Here is a 21,254-nt window from a genome sequence, read left to right on the forward strand (position 1 = left end):
ATAGATGCCACCGACTGGAAACCTCTGGCATCATACTGCAGCTTTTTATTCTTCCACACACACAGGATATTTCCATCAGCCAGTTCTACTCAACGGAGTATAAATTTCCCACCATTACCATTATCACAAGGGCATGAAACGTAGGTCTAAAAATAACTTTTAAAAAAGAGTGAAAACTGGAGTGTTACTGTCAGGATAACTTTACTCTCTACACTTTCTACTTTTGCAGTTAGGACATGACAGCTATGGGTACCTGGGTCCTGAGAGTGCACATTGTTGCCTTTGTTGCTTCTCACCTGTTTGAATACTTTGATTTTTTTTTCCCAGTCCTATGACCATGGGCAAATTACATGCTCTGTTCTTGCTTCCTCATCTACCCTGGGATAATATATACATATCTCATAAGGCCGTTAGGTATAAGCAAAACAATAAATGTAGAGGACTGCCCGGCACATACTGGGGGCTCAATATGCTGGGTGTTCTACCTTCCTTAATAAAGTGGTGGTGCCAAGGCACTGGATTATCTGATACATATGGAAGAGTCTATTTAAAAGGAAAGAACCTCATGAGCCAAGATCATACTAGCTTCAGAAATTAGTAGTAGTGTTGTTTTCACATGGGTATAATATCAGCATATTTATTTAGATTTAGAGATATCCTCACATTTCCATAAAGTTACTTCTGGCTCTGCTGTGTGTTTTATAATTGCAGAGCCCAGTCTCTTGTGCTCTATCTAGACGTTGTTAGCTGCAAGATTAGGTGCCTGGTCATCTATGGTGAGCTCCACTTCTTGGTCATGGTCCATTGTGGAAAGAGAAAAGCCACACATTTGAAGTCCAGTGGTCACTCTTCTCAGGGGAGTGGCCTGGCTCTGGAGTTCTGGGGAAGGTCATGCCAGGCAGTGTCAGGGTCTGCTCCATGTCCTTCATGCTGATTAGGAAAAAAAAGCACCTGCTTGTGGTGGCGCCCCTTAAAGATAAGGAAGTAAAAGGTAAGAAAGGAGAATTTTTTCAAACTTTAGAATTAGTTTCAAGAGATCTGGAACTCTTTTTACAAAATGGATGTTGAATTGAGTGTGTGTTTGAAGAGAAGAAAAAAACAAATAAATCCTTTTCCCTGCTGGTTAAGTGTTTGGTGTATCTATTGTTCCTCAAGCATTAATCATTCATGAAAAGGTCTTAGTAGTTAAGACGTTAAAGCCCAAAGCAGTGATAGCTCTGTTCCCTTATCACGTCTGGGGCGCTGTCCTTATGCAACTCTGAAGTTCGCAGTAATGTGGAACTAAAAGCTAAGTATAATGATGCTGATTTTTAAGTGTTATTATGATTGACAGATATATTTGTAAATTAAATACTCATTTTAACTTAATCATGAATAATTAAGTTCCCCCAAATCCTCCTTTGGAATTTTAAGGCACACACAGGGAAAGTTAAGTAATTTAGTTAAGTAATTTGGGATGATTGAATTTCTACTTTCTGAATGACTTTATATGTATTAAGTCCTCCTATTCAGTTTAAACAATGATTAGAACAGTGATTCTCAAACCACTTGATAAAACAGATTTCTGGGCTTCATCCCAGCATTTCTGATTCTGAAGCACATCTGGGTGGGGCCCCAGAATTTGTTGTTCTAATAGGTCCCCAAGTGTTGCTGATACTGCGGGCCTGGGGACCACATTTGAAAACCAGCTTTATATGTAGATCAGAGACTTAATGAGGTTAATGTTTATCTACAAATCTTGATACCCCAATGGATTGGCTATGAAACACAGCTATTAACTAAAATATAAGTTCACCAACCAGTTAAGCAGCTACAACAAAATTAGATTAAAATATCAGAAGAGAATTTTATAAATTCAGAGTATATATCTATGAATTATTTCAGTGTCTTGAGTGTTAGACTCATATTTTCTTTTTACAAGTTTTCTTTCTTATTAGTAACTAGAGGCCCAATGCACAAACTTCATGCAAGAGTAGGTCTTCCTTCCCCCAGCTGCGGGCACTGGCTTCCTCTGGCACCCAGGACCCAGGCTTTCCTCCGGCGGTTGGCAGGCACCTGGGACCCAGGCTTCCCTTGCAGCCCTGGCTTCGTCTGGAAGGTCATCCAGAAGGATGTACGATCTAATTAGCATATTACGCTATTATTATTATAGATGGATTCTTAAAACTATTTAGAGGACTTTCATATTAAATGAAAACAAAACAAAAAGAGCCAGAGTCAGTCATACTCATAAGATTTTGACAGTTTTTAACAGAGTAGCCTGTTCATTGACCAGATGAACTTAGTGTTGTCCAATTCTATAAATAATTTAAAAAGAATGAATTGACTTTCCATAATAATAAAATACTGTATCTTTTTTCAATAGGAGGTCAATGTTACCACTCTAATCATCTTCAGCAAATACAAACTATTGATGTTGAGTCATTATATTGACTGTTAAAAGAGAGTGCTGTTTTACAAATCTGATAAAATACAAAACTCAATATGCTTATTTTTATATGTGCAAATAATTGGTTTGCACACAAAGCTGGTGATTAATAATTGATGAATAAATGAAACCAGACTATCATTAAGTTAGAACCACCAGTATTTTTAAAACATCTACAAATGTACATAAAAATCTGGAAATGTAAATAGCTTTTTGCCTTGCCTCTCATCCAGGAATATTCTGCCCTTATCTATGCCAACAAGTAAGAGTGGAAGGTGCACCAGTTTGTGAAAGACCTACATAAAATGTCACCAATGTCTAGTTATAGAGCCAAGGACAAAAGGTCACATTTGTTTCCTCTCCCACTGGACTGGGCGCGGGGGCCTGGCAGTCTGGCTACCGCACCTTTAGAGCGAGCTTTGCACTTTGAAAGCATCAATGTTTGAGGATGTTCTTACTCTGGTCAAATGCTACACATTCGTTAAAGTGTCTTCATTGCCCTCAACTCGGGGTCCAGAACATGCCCATGTGGCAGAGACCAAAACCCAGTTTACAATCAGGAGCCCAGGCCAGTGGGACCTGCAACCTGAGCAGAGCTTCCCAGCAGGGCCCAGTTTGGATGAGCTGACCCCCACGTGCTGCCTACACCTCTGAGAAATAATTACTTCCTGCTTTATGTCACTGAGATTTTGTGGTTGTTCACTACATACTAATCGCTGACTGATACATACAGTGAGTCTCGGTATTATAAAAAAGGCTTGTTCTTTTCCATAAAGTTAGAAATAATTCCAAAAATAACTGACAGATAATTATTTTATATACATTTTAAAAAATATCCGTGACATTTGGGAATGGTAATTAACTTATGGAGCAAATTTGGGTTTATTGTGCCCTAAGTTGTGGTATAGGAAAGTACATACTATGTGCTCACTTAACTAGTTGGGTATGATTTTAATAATTGAAATAAAGTAAAAAAAATGGTGTAACTGGAAAATTCAACCAATACTTTTAATAAGTATAAACATTCCTTTAGTAAGTATAAAGTATATTTCTGGATGGTATAATTTGTGAAAATTTTCTTAATGTCTTATTACACACGACTTAAACTACATTTTAACAATAACAGGAATATTATATCCAATTAACAGAATCAAAAATAACATTTTTTGAAAAAACAAACTGAGCATTTAAGCCACTAATTAGTACTTTCAAAAGGATTTGACAGATCTGTTGATTATAGGAAATTAAAGGCAATTACCTTTACAAATGTTCGACTTCCCTCCTGCAGCAGTCCCTTCTAAGAGAGACAATGATATAAGTGAAACTGTGTAAGAAAAAAGTTTTAAAAATCTAATTTATAACCACTTATTTTAAATGGTGGGTTGATGAAGCAATAAAACTTTTAAGATCTCTTCCATTGCCTTTTAGTATCTATTACATGGAAATATTTTAAAAGTAAATATCTTTTATGACATGCACAATTAATGACCCATTTTAGAGAATAAGAGGCCTATATTGAATAACATTATAAAATATAGTCACATGGGAATAGCTGATACTGACAGATTATAGGAAAGAAATATGACTCATAATAATTTGTCACATGTTAAGACTCTTAAATTTAGTTAATCATTATATTTAGAGATCCATTTAAAATGCTCATTTAAAAATATTCTTGAAAATCTTTTAAGTACAAGATCTTCATATATTCAACTTTTGTATGTTTCATATATTTGGTAAATTGCTAAGGAAGTGAGTTATTTTCAACAGTTTTTATTTCTATGGAGTTCAAGAGAATGCCCAATCTCCATAAATAAAAAGTAAATAAAGGAAATGTATCAGAGAGTTGCAAAACAGCATCATCATGCTTCTGAAGAAACTTCTTGATTTCTTGATCATCATGCCCCAAACTCAAAGTACTGCCTTCTTCATTTTCCTTTTGAAGAAGCTGCTCCAGAACCCAAAAGAGGGAGAAAATATTTTCATAGCGTGAAGCATCATAACTGGCTTGCACCTACAAATAAACACACTCCTTTTAAAAAAATATTGGTTGTAGCTCAAATCAGAAAAAAAGCCAAATAAGGTGATTACATTTTCAGACAAAAAATAAATACAGTTGACCCTTGAACACAGAAGTCAGAGGCACTGACCCACCTTCCCCCCATACAGTTGAAAATCCACGTGTAACTTGTGAAAACCCCCAAATTTAAGTTGTCCCTTGGGACCCAAGGGGATTGGTTCCAGGGCCCTGAGTGGGTAGAAAATCTACATATGCTCAAGTCCTATATATAATAGGGTGTAGATTAATGCATACAGTCGACTCTCCACATAGGTGGACTCCCAACCATAGACAAAAAACAGTGCAGGTACTTAATGAAAAACAATCAGCATTTAAGTGAACCCACAGAGTTCACGCCCATGTTTTTCAAGGGTCAACTGTATTTGACTTAATACCTCTGTCTTCTTGTTCCTTTTCGAGAACAAAGGAGAAAACTGGAAAATCTTGTATTACTTTTTTCTCTTGCTGGTTTACATAGCTCTAAATCCTTTCTCTGCATTATTGCTACAATTTATTACTCAGATGATTCGGAGAATACTTGGCAAAGAGGCTTACACATACCAAGTTCTGTGTGCTTATTTCAACATTTCATCAAAGACTTCCCATCAATAATACTCTTGCCAAGGATAATATAAGGATTTTTAGGGGAAGGATTTTAGGAACATGTTTCACTGTACAACTCAGTCTTAGAGCAGTTAGAGTTATGATCTGTAAGTGACCAGACGCGATCCTGAGTCTACAGAAATCAGGGAGTAATAGGATTAGATTGTGTGGGATTGGATACGTGGTCATGAGGGAAAATGTAGATGTGTCTTGTAGAAGTTATTATTTGGCTTAGGTGGCTGAAAATGAGATGGGCAATGGAAAGCCTAACACAAGGGAATACAGGAATCAGTGAAAAGATAGAAAATGGCTTTATCATTTACTTATTAAGAAATATGTTAGAAATATTCACCAAATCTATTTACTGTAATAATACGTAAATGAAGAAACATTCTTTTAGAGCCCAGAGGAATGTATTCTTCTAATAAACAAGAGTCAAATATATATAGATAACTAATCAAATTTAAATTTAATAAAGGCAATTTAAAAACAACCCGGAAACTGTAGACCAGTCTCATTTATGACTATAAACATTTCCAAGTTTTATGAATATAGACACATGATTCCAAACAATGACATTTAATCCAGTAATGTAATCAAGCAGGATTTCTTTTTAGGTGCTTCAATAATAGGAAATCTTATCAATATAACCCATCATAACAAATTTAAGGGGAAAAACTATATGATCGTGTCATTAGGTACAGAAAAATTTTTTTGTTTTGTTTTCAGTTACAGTTTACATGGAATATTGTATTATATTCAGGTGTACAGCATAGTGGTTAGACAATCATATACTTTGTAAAGTGTTCCCCCTGATATTTCCAATACCTGGCACCATACATAGTTATTACAGCATTATTGACTGTACTTTATGCTATACTTTATATCGCTATGACTATTTAGTAACTACCAATCTGTACTTCTCAACCCCTAATACATAACATTGTATTAGTTTCAGATATCTATATATATAAAAGCCTAAGCAACCTTTATGACTGAACGACTGGAATGACCAGCTGCTATGACGTGCACTGACCACCAGGGGGCAGAAGCTCAATGCAGGAGCTGCCCCCTGGTGGTCAGTGTGCTCCCACAGTGGGAGCACCGCTCAGCCAGAAGGGGCTCATGGCTGGTGAGCGCAGCTGTGGCAGCGGGAGCCTCTTCTATTGCCGCAGCAGTGCTACCAAGCAGTAGCAGTGGCAGGTGCAGCGGGGCGGGGATGAGCAGCAGTGGAGCTGAGCCCGGCCCTGGCTGAGGCTCCTCCCTGGTCTCCTGCCGCTTTGGCACTGCTATATCCCCTTTCCCCCGAGGGGTCCTAGGTTGTGAGAGGGTGCAGACCAGTCTGAGGGACCCCACCGGTGCACAAATCCATGCACCAGGCCTCTAGTACAATATAATGATTTGATATGTGTATATATTGCAAAATGATCTCATAAGATATTCAGTTGACACCCATCAACATATATAGCTGCAAAAATGTATTTTTCTTGTAATGAGAACGTTTTTACTTAGTCCACCAAACCACTCCACTTCTGGCAACCATCAGTCTGTTCTCTGTATCTATGAGTCTGTTTCTGTTTTGTTTGTTCATTTATATTGTTCTTTAGATTCCACATATAAGTGAAACCATATGGTAATTGTCTTTCTCTGATTTATTTCACATAATATTCTCTAGGTCCATCCATGTTGTTGCAGATGCTAAAATATCATTTTTTATGGCTGAGTAATATTCCATTTCATAGATATATCACCACATTTTTGTGGCCTCTCCCGCCTTCAAGGCAGCACTAAGGAGTGGACCTAAGCCAGCAGGTGGACACCCCCCAAGGAGTCCCAGACTGCGAGAGGGTGCAAGGTGGGCTGAAGAACACCCTCCACCCCCAGTGCATGAGTGTCATGCACTGGGCCTCTAGTAAATATGTGAGTTTATGTCTGAACCAGGGGTCCTCAAACTACAGCCTGCGGGTCACATGCAAATACAAATATTGTATTTGTTCCCGCTTTGTTTTTTTACTTCAAAATAAGATATGTGTACTAAAGATACCAGGTATCTGGATCCCACCATTTTTATGGATTTGAATTTTTTAGCTTATATTCTGGTTGTTTATATATTTGTTTTATCATCTGTTAAGATTCTACACATGATGAGTAAAGCTAATGTGTTCCCGTCTCTACAGTTTCTACAATTCCTAGAACAATGTCTTTCTTGTCCATAGTAAATCTCAATATACATTTCTTGTTTTGAATTGAACAGGAATTGTAGTGACGTAAAAGGTACCTCTACAGACACATGCAGTAGTGCTCCCTTATCTACAGATTTTTTTTCTACAGTTTTAATTACCCATGGTAAACTGCCTTCCAAATTATTAAATAAAAAATCCAAAAATAAACAATTTGAAAGTTTTAAATTGCACACCTCAGTAGCGTGCTGAAATCCCATGCTGTCCTGCTCCATCCCTCCTGGTACATGAATCACCCCTTTGTCCAGCATTTCCATGCTGTGTAGGCTACCAGCCCCTTAGTGGCCCTCTCAGTTATCAGATTCACTATTACAGTATTTCAGAGCTTGTGTTCACGTAACCCTTATTTTATTTAATGGTCCCAAAGTGCAAGAGTAGTGATGCTGGCAATTTGGGTATGCCAAGGAAAAGCTATAAAGTACTTCTTTTAAGTGAAAAGGTGAAAGTTCTCAATAAGGAAATAAAAAAATCATATGCTGAGGTTGCTAAAATGTATAGTAAGAACAAATACTCTATCCATGAAATTGCCCAATTTATAAATGAAACTTTATTATAGGTGTTTATGTATAGGAAAAGCATAATATATAGAGAGTTCAATGCTATCTTCAGTTTCAGGCATCCACTGGGGGTCTTGAAATGTTATCTCCCACAGATAAGGGGGGATTACTGTATTGATTATTAGTGGCATTTTTCCATATGAAATTATGATTAACACTTTATTCCAAACTAAAATTTTTTTTGCAGTATGTGTTTAACCTGATCATGTGAGCAATGCTTAAATATATTTTTTTAAACCTGCTCAGTAATGATCATGAATAGTCCAAATTCCTGTATGAGAAAATAGGTAATTCTTCTTGGAACTGTTATTATAAACTTATATACTTATTTAAACATTAACAGAAATTAGGCAGTACTTAAATGCAAATTCTATAGCAAAAAGGCACATTTATTTCATTTAATTTGAAGCTTTAACTACAGCAGGGTAGAGTATTTTAGAATGACAATAATAGTTAGAGCGTTGCAAATGATTTTAGAGTTCACCTCTGTTGATATTAGCTATATATTCTAGTGTTTACTCTGTTGGGCCATACATTGGGATTTTGTGAACCAAATGGTTATTCTTTTTTGAAGTTGCGTAGTTTACTTTCTAGTTAAGCATGGTTTACATGTAGAACATATTTTTATAAACAGTTAAAAATTGCCAACTGTGCTTATCATAAAGAGAAGTCTCCCTCCCAATAGAGGCCATAGCATCTGGGCAATTTCAGGGCATGTGTGTAAAGCACGCAGGCTGGGTCTTGGCACCTTCCCATTGGCTTTGAGACTCGCACTCTGGGCATGTTTACCTGGGGTCCTCAATATAGTGTCTCCTTTCTCCATGTGGTTTTGGGCTTTGCTCTTTACGTTTACCAGAACTTATCTATCTTGGGTCCCACCTTTGTCCTAAAGGCCTGTTCTCATAATAAGTAACTGGATAAACTCTTTTGTTCCAAGATATTAACAGCATGTAGAATATTAATTTGAGACAGTATGCACTACCTTACATGCCCTCCCTCTCAGCATGACTAAAATGCATGTCTGTGGGGGAGGTCTTTCTTGTAGTCACCAAATACCATCACCCTGGAAGCTGCCTGCTCTGCTCAGAGACTTTCAGAATTACTGCACTGCCTGAATCAAAAGTAAAGTAAATGGTATTAAGGTGATGGCTTTTCCTCTTCTATATTCTGGTGTAATTGCTACATTCTCAGCATCACATCAGACTGAACGACACTATGTTAGAAAATACCCAGCACAGGAGGAACATGCCCACCTGGAAAATACCCAGGCTTTTTGCCTGAACACCCTGTGGGGAAGATGGAATGAACTTCAGTCACAAGCATCAGGGCTGTGTCTGTCTGATGCATTGCTACCACTTTCTCTCTTTAGGTCTTTTAGGATTGAGGGTGCCTTCAGAGGAAGCGTCTATAGTCCCATGACTACTTCTTACGACCCAATCCTGTTTAGACAGCAGGGAACATTCAGAAGAGGACATACTTTCTAAAGAAAAATCATCATATATTTTGTAGAACATTTTAGAATTAAAACATTTTATGTTTCTATTCTTGAGCTGGGCTTGAGAAAGTCAAAGTATATAAATATTTTTAAATGGTGAGAAAATATTAATATTTCTATACATGCTGCTAAATTTCACTTTAAAAGTTAGATTCTGAAGTTAAGGCTATAGACATATTATGCTAGTTTCCTAACTAGTTGGAATTCAGATATTTGTGCAAAGACGTACTATCCTTGAAAAAGACACTGCTACTTGCTCACCCACATCCATTTTTTTTTCCTTTCTTTTTCATCTGTCAACCTCAGTTTTGTTCCTGGTGACAATAGATCAACTAAAAGTGTACATTGTCCAGTCTTCCTTAAGGCCAATTCTGGTCAAAGAGCTGTAAACAGAAACAACAGGGTGGGGTTTCTGGGAAAGCTCTTTGTCTTCAATACCAGATGGACTCTTGTGGAATGTACCTTGTGCCTTCCCTCTTCACCACTGTTCCTGAGGGCAAGTACAGATGAAATGCTTTCAAGTAGAAGAGCCATCCTGTGAGCATGAGGATGAGGACCATGCAGGGATGGGCAGGAAGGGCCAGGTTCTGGAGGGCACTCTGCAGCTCAGTAGTCCCACACAGGGAGCTGTACCTGCCTGTACTATGTTGGGATCCCTTCCTCCATTTTGGCCTTTTATATTTGGGACCTTGAGACTTCATCTAGGCAGGAAGGTAACTAGTCATGTTCCTAGCTTTGAAAAGGTGCCGCCTTCTGCTGTCTCTGACACAGAAATGAAAGAGATGCCTAAAGGGACAAAAACAGTCCCATTCCTTAGTAGCAGATAATGGAGGCACTGTACACTGGAGGTGTGGCTTGAAGTTTGGGTGTTTATGTTTAATGCTAAAAAATCTGACCATGTTCATCAACATTTTAATTGATATGTGCTGGCTGAGGGCATGCAGAGGTGAAGTCTGACACTTGGAGAAATAAGTATGCTGCGAAGGGGTGAAAACACAACACATTTTCTTCGTATTTCTTCAAACTCAAGAGATAAAGAAAATCCGATCATTACAGGGCAGAACATCAAGACAAAAGAGTATAGGCATGTAACCTAAATGTTAAATTCAATGATCACTAACTATAATACACCAATGGTTCAGCATCCTACATGTCAGATTTTATGAGACTGTAGCAACTGAAATCAATAGTGTTGAGAAGAATAAATTCAACAAAATACTTTAAAGGAAAAGGTCCATTGTCCCATATTAACTAAATGAGAAACATACCCCTGAATTTTAAGAACTTAGCCTTTTTATCTACTAGACAGCAAAGAAGCAGTAAATTTCAGTCAAGGACCTGAGGAGGAGGAAGTTCACTCTCTATCAGCAGTTACTATGCCCTTTGAGGCTTCTGAAGCCCATGAGAAAGCATTTACAGAGCTGACAGATAACCAGGGGCTTGGCTAGGGCCCTGCACAGTACTGCAACAGTGCGTTAGAGCAGAGTAGAACCACATGCATAGCATATCTAATCCTATATAATAAAAGGCTAATATGCAAATCAACCAAATGGCAGAATGACTGGTTGCTATGATGCACACTGACCACCAGGGGGCAGATGCTCAGTGCAGGAGCTGCCCCCTGGTGGTCAGTGTGCTCCCACAGGCCTAAGCTGTCAGTTGGACATCTGACATCCCCTGAGGACTCTTGGACTGTGAGAAGGACTCAGGCTGGGCTGAGAAACCCCCTGAGTGCATGAATTTCGTGCTCTGGGTCTCTAGTATTATATAACTACTAGAGGCCTGTTGCATGAAAAGATTCGTGCAATAGGCCTTCCCTTCCCCTGGCTGCCGGCACCGGTTTTCCTCCAGCACCCGGGACCCAGGCCTTCGCTCCGGCTGGAGCCGCCTTCAGTCTTTGCTGCTCCAGCCGGAGCCGCCTTCAAGCCTTCACTCCGCTGTTCGCGCCTACATATGCAAATTAACCGCCATCTTTGTTGGTGGTTAATTTGCATATCTCACTGATTAGCCCATGGGAGGCGTAGCGAAGGTACGGTCAATTACCATGTTTGCCTATTATTAGATAGGATATATAATATCTATAGTATATAGTTATAGACTTCTATTATATATACATTATATAATATACATACATGTGTATAAATATATGAAATCAATGAACTTATGATTGCAAAAGAAGCACACATTCACTTAAGACTATGTTTCCTAAAAAGATTATGTCATATCCTTTTCCTCTGCCCAACACCTAGATGCCAACCCTTACTGAGGAAGTATAAAGCTAAAGGCTGATCGGAGCAGAAAGTATATAATTGGGAATATTTCATAGATATGAATTGTGAGGCAGGGCTCAAAGGGTGTGTGAGCTATAGAGTGGTGAGTCATCTTCTGATCAAAGTGCTGGGCAAAGAATAATAAAAATGATTCAATGGCTATTAATCCATTTTGCTTTATACAGATAATGGTACAGATATCTACCTTAAATGTTGGATATTGGAGACTTGTTCTAAAGAGCTTATGTCTAATTTGTGAGGTAACTTAGATAGAGTTCTAAACTACTGACATTACTAACATTTGGAATCTTGATAGTTTACCTTGTTTCCTATGGGGAGTAGTTCAAGTATGCAAGATTTGTACATAAAAAATAGCATGTGAGGAATAAACATAACAGAAAGGATTTTAAAAATCTGTCATTATGACCCTTGTTCAAAAATAATGATTTTTCTCATTAACCAATTTTACTTACTTTTCTCAAATCTGTTCCCTGAGACTGAATTTATATAGTAAGGTAATAGCAAAATGAGCAGACAAAAAAAAAAAAAAAAAAAAAAAAAAAAAAAGCCCTATAGTGTAAGAGGACTTTGGACAAGGATCACAGAGAGTGAAAGGGTAGTTTGTATTTGACAACAGTACAGACTGAGTCTCCCAACAAAAACAGATGTGGCAGTGCCTCTTGTTGGTTGAGATCTTTGAGAAAACAGAATGGTACTGAGCAAGGTTTCTTTGTAAAGGAAGGCCATCAACTGAACACATATTCATGGATTTAATAATCCCTGTTGGCCATTTACTAATTGTGTGACCTGGGCAAGTTATTTAAACCTTACTAAGCCTTACATTTTTCCTCATCTAAAGCTTAGAAATAATAACAGTTACTCCTTCCCTGGGTTGTGCTGAGAGGATTACATTAAACCATACATTGAAAACATAGCACAGGAGCACAGATTTTTTGAATAAGTGTTATTATCATAATCACCATCATTAAGTTTTTTTCCCCAAAGTGAAAGAGCCCCTATTCCTAAGGTACTCTGCACCTAGAAGAAGACTACTTACTGGCATTATTCAAGTAGTGTGCTGTGTCAGTTATTGGACACATCTCAAGTTTACTGCGCATTGTTCTAGAGCTGTGTCAAGAATCTGAGGCAGCACTACTTTCCTCTATCAAGAAAATCCTTCAAAGATAGTAGTAATCTAAAAGATAATTCCTTTTTGCATAAAAGAGTGGTGCTGAGGAACCTAAATGTAAGATGATTATTATAAAGCCTTTCTGATATTAGAAAGCCCCATGGATATGAACATTTGCAAAAGAGTCCACCCCAGACCTTACTCCAAACAACTCCTATCAACATCATATTTAAAGAGCTAGCTTGATTGTCTCTCTTTAATGTTATATTCTCCAATTATCTGACTAGTGTTAGATGGGTCAACTTATTCAAGTTCTATTCTAGACGCCAGTTCTATTCTGAGTCCTAAATACTAGTAACATGTTCTTTTGGTGACTCAGTAATATCATAGATTAGACCCTAATACTTTGATGTTTTATATTTGCATATTCCTGTGGTTTGACTCCTACCTACCAGCAGACTGGTGGATATGATCATAAGATAGATTCCACACTGATTTTAATACATGGACATAGCATTTTCCTGTTCTAATAGATCTCTTGAGTCAACTTTAAATAGCTTTATGCTGCATCCCCACTGCTTTCTTGGGATCTGTAGCCTCAATTACGGGGTCATCAATCCCACTCAGTAACTTTTCCACTATTTTATAGTACAATATTAAACTTGGTCTAAAGCTGGAAATCCTTCAATATAAATTTGAGAAGCAAATATATCATTTATGAGTCTGGACTTTTATCACAGTAATTCTTAACAAAACAATACAAACCAGATGATTTGGTTATTAATATAAGTCTATTAAGTGAAAGAACAGGGCTCAGAGACTGAAATAAAAGCAGCTGAGTTCTTTAAGGACTAATTCTGCTGGGAGTACTCAGCACTTTAAAATTTTATGGTTCTCCCTGCCTTGCACTCCCCTCTCCCTGTTCAGTCCTATTACAAACATTTATTGAGTACCCTCATGTGCCATACTCTGCGGTAAGTGCTACAGATAGAGATGAACAGGACAGGTTCCCTACCTATATAAGAACTCTAGTACGCATCTCTAAGGAGACAAAGAAGTAAGTAAATAATGACAGTGCAGAATGCATGCGCTAAGGGCTATAAAAGAACTCCAAGGAGAATTGAGGCATTTGGTGTGAGACCATGCTAAAGGGCAGGAAATGACTTCAATCATGAATGATGATCCTGCAGGTTTGCTTCCTGCTAGGTGGGATGGCAGGATGTTTTGGGAGATGACTTGAAAATTACTGTCAGCATAGGTAAAACACCTGTCTCTGGTAAGAGACTATGCAGTGAAGCAAAGGAGAGGCAGAGAGCTTTAAAGGGGCAGCAGGGAGGGCTGTCACCAATCTCTGCAGCAGTTCATTCTGGAGAATGCCTTTGCCTTCTCTCAGGCCATGGAAATAGACTAGATAACTGGTTTCCACAGTCAAGGGCCAAATCTCTTCTAAGTGTTAACAAAAACTTTAAGAGCATAATTGTTTCCATGCGGTCTACAGTCACTTAAATGTTTGATACTTATCTTCCTGAAAGATGGAATGGATAACAAGAAGAAGCAGGAAAGTAGTATTCTTGGGAGAGAATGCAGTTTCACTAAGTTCAACTATTCCTCCCATGTAATTAAGACAGAGCTTGAGAAAAAGAAGCCAAAGCTGATGACATACTGGCTATACACTGGAAACAGATATAGATGGCCATTACTGATGAAAAACAAATGTCCGAATAGCCACTGGGGGTAAAATCAACAAGGAACATTCTTCTTTAGGATTCTAAATAAAAGATTATCCAAGACAGCATCTAAACCTGACCAACCAGGCAGAAGGCAGGTGCTAGATTTTTAGAGGAACATCAGTGACTGCCCAACCAGGCAAAAGACAGAGGGTTAAAACAATTTCCTAGAGGCTGCTTAGCTAAGCTTTGATAAATGTGCCTAAGTAAGCAAGTAAATATACAATGTATGTATATTTTAAGAGCACTGGATCTAAAGCCCGGGATTAGTGACAAGGTGGTGGGCTGAAAAGTGACCAGATCCTTTCCAATAATTTTGCTTAGAAATTGAAAGTCAAATTTGATTTGCCTCAGATATTCTAGTTATTCTCTCCCAAAGGCCAACTGAACAGGGTTGGGTTCGCAGAAATGAAAAGCCAACACATCTTTCTGTTTTTCTTTCTATTTTCAGTATGTATCACCACTAACTCAATGAAACTAGTGTATTAGAACTTGCTATCAAAGGCTAACACAGAGGGAGGTTTAGAAACATAAAGGAGAAAACACCATGTTATCAACATTTTATCTTTTTATTGCAATAGAGACTGGGCCTAGAGCAAAGTGAATAATATATTTTTCTTCTTTTTTAAAAAACCAATCGACCACCATTTCTCATTTTTTAAAAAACAGGTGTTTTTGAGATAGAATTGACACACAGTAAAATTTACCCTTTTTAAGTAGTTTTATGAATTTGATAAATTACTTCTAAGAGAGAACTGTTACAGAAATAATCTTTGAATAAAGAAAAAGCAGTCATGCTACAACTATATGATATTGTTTAAAAACATTTTAAATGTTTGTTACCTTCTATCTAGTTGATTTATTAAAATATATATACAACATTTAGTGTATTTTTTCACTACTACATAAAATATTTCTCTAACAACTATAATTTTGTTATCTAAAAATATTTCAGAGAAACTTTCAAAAAGAAAAGTCCATATGTAATGTGGAAAGCTTAGGAGAAGGAACTAGGCTTCAAACTATGAGTTTTTCTGGTTTTGTTATTGGAGAATAATGTGTCTTTTCTTTCCCTGTTGCTAGTGGGAGTATGATTCTTGGGGTATCGCTGGAAGAAGCATTTCTAGAGGTCGCCAGGGTAGGATGAGATATGATAGAAAGCTCTATTTCAGTGGAATTATATTCCTGCATTGCCAAATTCCCATTTCCCTTAGTTCAGTCATAGAAGAGGTATAGCTGGGGTTTAAGTAAAACTAGAAGCAAAGTCAATATCGAGAATTTCCTTTCTATGTTGGATCAGGTCCAACATAGCATCAGGCTAGTTGCAGTCCATTGTGTATGGAGATCCACATGGCCATGGGCCACACGGGAAAATGCCAGGGAGCCAAGCATGCTAAGAGGAACCAAGAGAGTAAACTTCTTTGTTCAGGGGATTATATACCCCAAATTTTCTGAGAGCTTGCAGTGGCCATGCCCATTCTGGCCAATGACTTCTGTTCCCAGGTGTGACTGACAGTAAGCACCTTTCCTAGTCATCCCAACTTTACTGGGCTTGCAGCTATCTTCCCTTTGTCCAGTTCTCCTTTGTAGGGAACATGCAGTTCCCCAGGCGGAGGTAACTCCATGCCTATAATGTCTGGCCTTCCATTGTTTTCTTTCCTATTATTAATAACTAGCTAAGTACAATGGTATCGATTTAACTTTTTTCATTATCTTTGTGCTGAGAAGATGCTGGGTAAATTGATATGTCACAAAATGCTAAGTGGACCTAGAGCAAGCATGTCAAACTCCCGGCTGGTGGGCCGCATACCTCACTTATTTAAAAGCTCATGCGGCCTGCTGGCTGCAAGTTTGACATGCTTGACCTAGAGATAGCTTTCTTATCTTAGTATCTGGTGAGAGTCACTACCTGATGACAAATGTTTAAAAAAAAAAAAAAAAGGAGTAATGATCCAGAGGAAGTCTTAGGCTTTCATTCCTTCTTCAAATGCCATTTCCTCAGTAGCTACTGCCAGCTACAATGCTGAGATGTAAATTACATAACAGCAGCAAGTATGGCTTTAAATCCTTTAGGCATCTCAGTTCAAGGTAGAATCACACATAAATGACCAGGATATAATGGGATATATATATCACAAGAGGGTAATGTCCATGGTATTGTTGAAGCGGCATTGCTGCTGAATGAGTTACAGTAAAACACATGAATAAGGAAAGTTAGTGCATTATGGGAAATTCACGTTAACTTAAATGTACTGAAAATAAAACAAGTAGAAGAACAATTTAGCATACTTATACTAATAAACAGGTTAAAGTGATGCTCATCTTTTTCAGACACATATTACAAAACCAAAATCAAGTGTTCTAAAGAAACACTTGCATTTATAAGACAGATCAATTAGTTTACTTAATTAACACTGTGAAGACTTGGGTATATGCTTTACAAGCAATTGTTTTCAGAAAACAATAATGTTCCCAGTAAGTTCATTGTCATTGGTTAATTTAAAATAACCTTTAGAAAATGGTCTAGCCGGTTTGGCTCAGTGCATAGAGTGTAGGCCCCCAGACTGAATGGTCCCGGGTTCAAATTTAGTCAAGAAAACATTTCTTATGCAGCATAATTTTTCTAGTAATCCTAGAAGATATGATGAACCATCAAACATTATTTATTTTGGGGTTATCTACAGAAAATTACTACGAAACAGTTACTCTTAGCAAGTAGTATAATAGATTAAGTTATATATCTTTTCAAAGGTTTAAGTTTTAAGAAATATTATTTAGAGAAAAAGAGTACCCATACTATATGCACAATTTATTTTAGGAAATTGTGTATGTGCGTGTATACAACTGCATATAATTAATATAAACAATTAAGTTGCTTTAATGACCCACAAGTGTGTTTGTAATATCTTGGTAACAATAATGTTTTATGAACACAATTCTAAAGCAATTAGGGAAAAACCTGCACTGGCTCCCATGAAATAAGACTTTGGTTTGAAGATATTTTTTATAAAAGTTTGGTTAGTAAAAAAAAAAAAAAAATTCAGTGAGCATGTATTGTATAATGCAGAATTTGTCTGGTCTTTGCCCTGGTTCCTGGGAGCCTCTAAATCCTTGGAGCTTCCTGAGTATATAGGAGTGTCTTTGTTATTCATGGTGGGCCTTAGGCTCACACTTGAAATTACTCTGGAGATGAGTAAGGATGGGGTGGTCACCTGAAACACCAAACATGCAAATTAAAGGACTGGGGCACTGAGCCAGCCTGACCTTCAGCGAGGACTGGGGGCTGGAGATTGAGTTCAGTCATGTGGCTAATGATTCCATCTATCACATCTACCTAATAAACTCCAATAAAAATTCTGGAAAACATTGCTTGGTGGGGCTTACCAGTTGGTGAACACACCGATATACTGAGCGGGTACCGTACCCAGATTCCCATGAGAAGAGGGCATGTACAGTCTATGTTCAGGACCCTTCCAGACCTTGGGCATGCATCTTTTCACTTGGCTGATCCTGATTTGTATCTTTTATCATAAAATAGTTGTGCACTTTCTTTGGTTCTGTGAGTCACTCTAGTTTATTATCAAACCTGATGGAGGCAGTAGAAACTTCTATCTATTAATTGTGCACTTTAGCTAAATATCCATTTCAAATCATTTACAGTGTTCCTCAGGTCAAGTCTTGTGATGATTTATTTAATGTTGAATGCTTCCAGTTTGAACTACTGACAATCAATGGTATTTAATTTACTAACTAATTCATTTTTGCTCGCTAAAAGTAGTTAGGCTTTAGTAGCAGGAGGTCATATTCATTCATTCATTTTAGATTTGTGTGTGTGTGAGATACAAATAGCAAAACATACAGCAGCCCAGGGCATTAAGTCTGCTCTGACATAATAATGCTGCCCCTGATAATGCTTCCCCTGATGACCAGTCAGGGCCTGAATCAAGCCAGTCTTTTGAGAGTGGTCTCTACAAAATAGTCATTTGATGCATGTTATTGCTAATATGCTATATTAAATTTTAATTATTAAATGCTGAGTGTTATTAAATGTTCATTCCATTTACTTCCCTTCGGCTCAACATATTATGATGTAATCACTTCTATTTCAAAGTCAATAATATGCAGTTTTCAGAAAATTCATATCATGGATTATCTTTTCCAATCTTCTTGTTCTCATTTAAAGCAATTTGTTTTATTATCCTATCTAATAATAGACAAACATGGTAATTGACTTTACCTTTGCTACACCTCCCATTGGCTAATCAGCACAATATGCAAATTAACCGCCAACAAAGATGGCTAATTTGCATAATACAGGCAGGGCGGGCCAGCGCGAGCCACCATTTGGGCCCCTGTGTGCCTCCTAAGCCTCGTCCCCAGCCAGGACCCCCGTGTCAAGCCCTGGGTGGCGGGGCTTGGTGGCACCAATGGGCCGCCTAAGCCCCGCCCCCAGCCGGGACCCCTCTGTGTGGCCTTGGGTGGCAGGGCTTGGAGGTGCGATTGGCCCGAGGAAGCTCTGTTCTTGCAGGAGTCCTCCTGCAATGAGCTTCTAGTGTCTAAATGAAAAGAAAAGATTTGTGAGAGGCCAGAGAATCATTCTCACATCTTCCAGATGTCTTCTTTTAGAACATGCCCTGGGTAAGGAGCACTAAGAGGGCCATTCTTAGTGCCCCTTACCCAGGGCGTGTTCTAAAAGAAGACATTGACTCCTGGGTTCCTGGAGCGGAGCATTTCACCCTCCCCAACACAAACCGCTTAGAGAACAGACTGAGTCAACAGAACAGACTGCTCCCATCAGTCACAGAAACTGATATTTTCAAAACATCCATTTTTCAAATGGCCAGAGTTGACATTTCTGATAGTCAATATTTAAGACTGTTATTCCAGTTTAAACTATTATCCATGTATTTGAGTACGTATGTCAGTTATAAAGGTTGGCAAATATAAGCCTGTGAGGAAATCTTCCTTTGTCAGCCACTATCACCTGGATGACATTTAGGGAAAATGGCATAATATCTTTCTTCTGAATACTGGCATTTCAACTCTCAAAAGATTATCACTGAAATATTTGGCCATCGAAATCTGAGCAATGCTATCTATTAATGGCCTCCTATCAACCTAACTTGGAAGGATCATATGAGACTTGGAAGAAAATATAATTAATATAATACATAATATAATATTTCATATATAATATACTGTATATTCCTGTTTGTAGCTAGTGACAATGAAAGTTAAGTGTGATGACACTAACATCTGAAATTTTCACTCAGCATTTCCCTTTTTATTTTCCTTCTTTTCTTCACCTCCCTCCATTTCACAAATTTTTTACTTCTTTTTCTCAATCCCTGAGATATGTTGCCTTTGGAGTTGTTATGGTATTCTGTCTCATATTTCCTAAGACAGGATGATTTGTATTTTTAACTTTAACTGATCAGTAAATAGATGTGTTGGCAGCAATACCGTGGGTTTAGTTTACTATTATTGGATACTAGAGGCCCGGTGCACAAAATTCATGCACTGGAGGCGGGGGTAAGCTGTCAGTCGGACATCCTTAGCACTGTTGCAGAGGCGGGAGAGGCTCCCACAATTGCCACTGCACTCACCAGCCCAGCTTCTGGATGAGCAGCACTTAACCACTAGGGGGAAGCACACTAACCACTAGGGGGCAGCTCCTGCATTGAGCGTCTTCCTCCTGGTGGTCAGTGTGTGTCATAGCGACCAGTCATTCTGCTGTTCAGTTGATTTGCATATTAGGGTTTTATTATATAGGACTAGAGGCCCGGTGCACAAAAATGTGTGCACTCGGGGGGAAGGAGGGGTCCCTCAGCCTGGCCTGTGCCCTCTCGCAGTCTGGGACCCCTCGGGAGATAACGACCTGCTGGCTTAGGCCTGCTCCCGGGTGGCAGAGGGCAGGCCCAATCCCTAGGTGCAGCCCCTGGTCGGGCTCAGAGCAGGGCCGATTGGGGAGTTGGGGCGCCGCCCCCTGTCATGCACAGAGCAGGGCGGATCAGGAGGTTGCAATGCCACCCCCAGTCACGCTCAGGGTAGGGCCGATTGGGGCACCGCCCCCTGTCACACTCAAGGCAGGGTCGATGGGGAGGTTGTGGCGCCACCCTGTCACGCACAGAGCAGGGCCAATCTGGGGGTTGGGGCGCTGCCCCCTGTCCACACAGAGCAGGGCCCATCAGGGGGTTGAGGAGCTCCCCCCTGTCACTCACAGAGTAGGGCCGATAGGGGAGTTGGGGTACCGCCCCCTGTCACACACAGAGCAGGGCGGATCAGGGGGTTGTGGCGCCGCCCTCTATCACCCACAGAGCAGAGCCGATCAGGGGGTTGGGACGCCACCACTCTCACACTCAGGGCAGGGCCGATGGGGAGGTTATGGCTCTACCCCATCACACACAGAGCAGGGCCCGTGGGAGGAGTGGGGGTTGTGGCGCCGCCCTCTATCACCCACAGAGCAGGGCCGATCAGGGGGTTGGAGCGCCGCCACTCTCACACTCAGGGCAGGGCTGATGGGGAGGTTATGGCTCTACCCTGTCACACACAGAGCAGGGCCCGTTGGGGGGGGGGGGGTTGGAGCGCCGCACCCTGTCACACACTGAGCCACAGGGAGATCAGAGGTTGGGGAGCTCCCCCGTATCAGGCACAGAGCAGGGCTGATCAGGGGGTTGGGGCACCTTCCCCTGTCACGAACAGAGCAGGGCGGATAGGGAGGTTGTGGCCCCACCCCCTGTCACACA

At 39.4% G+C, this 21,254-nt stretch overlaps 1 protein-coding gene across 1 annotated transcript in view; it reads right to left on the bottom strand.

Annotated features, from left to right (window-relative positions):
• Positions 1-4,172: 4,172 nt before the first annotated feature.
• The window catches only part of MEI4 (meiotic double-stranded break formation protein 4), a 117,406-nt gene continuing 100,324 nt past the window's right edge, over positions 4,173-21,254 (bottom strand). Inside the window, exon 4 of the mRNA XM_036318411.1 lies at positions 4,173-4,442. Within this exon, the coding sequence (XP_036174304.1) occupies positions 4,173-4,442 (270 nt within the window). The remainder of the gene's footprint in view (positions 4,443-21,254) is intronic.

The sequence above is a fragment of the Myotis myotis genome, unplaced genomic scaffold, assembly GCF_014108235.1.
Source record: "Myotis myotis isolate mMyoMyo1 unplaced genomic scaffold, mMyoMyo1.p scaffold_m19_p_7, whole genome shotgun sequence".
Taxonomy (NCBI): Eukaryota; Metazoa; Chordata; class Mammalia; order Chiroptera; family Vespertilionidae; genus Myotis; species Myotis myotis.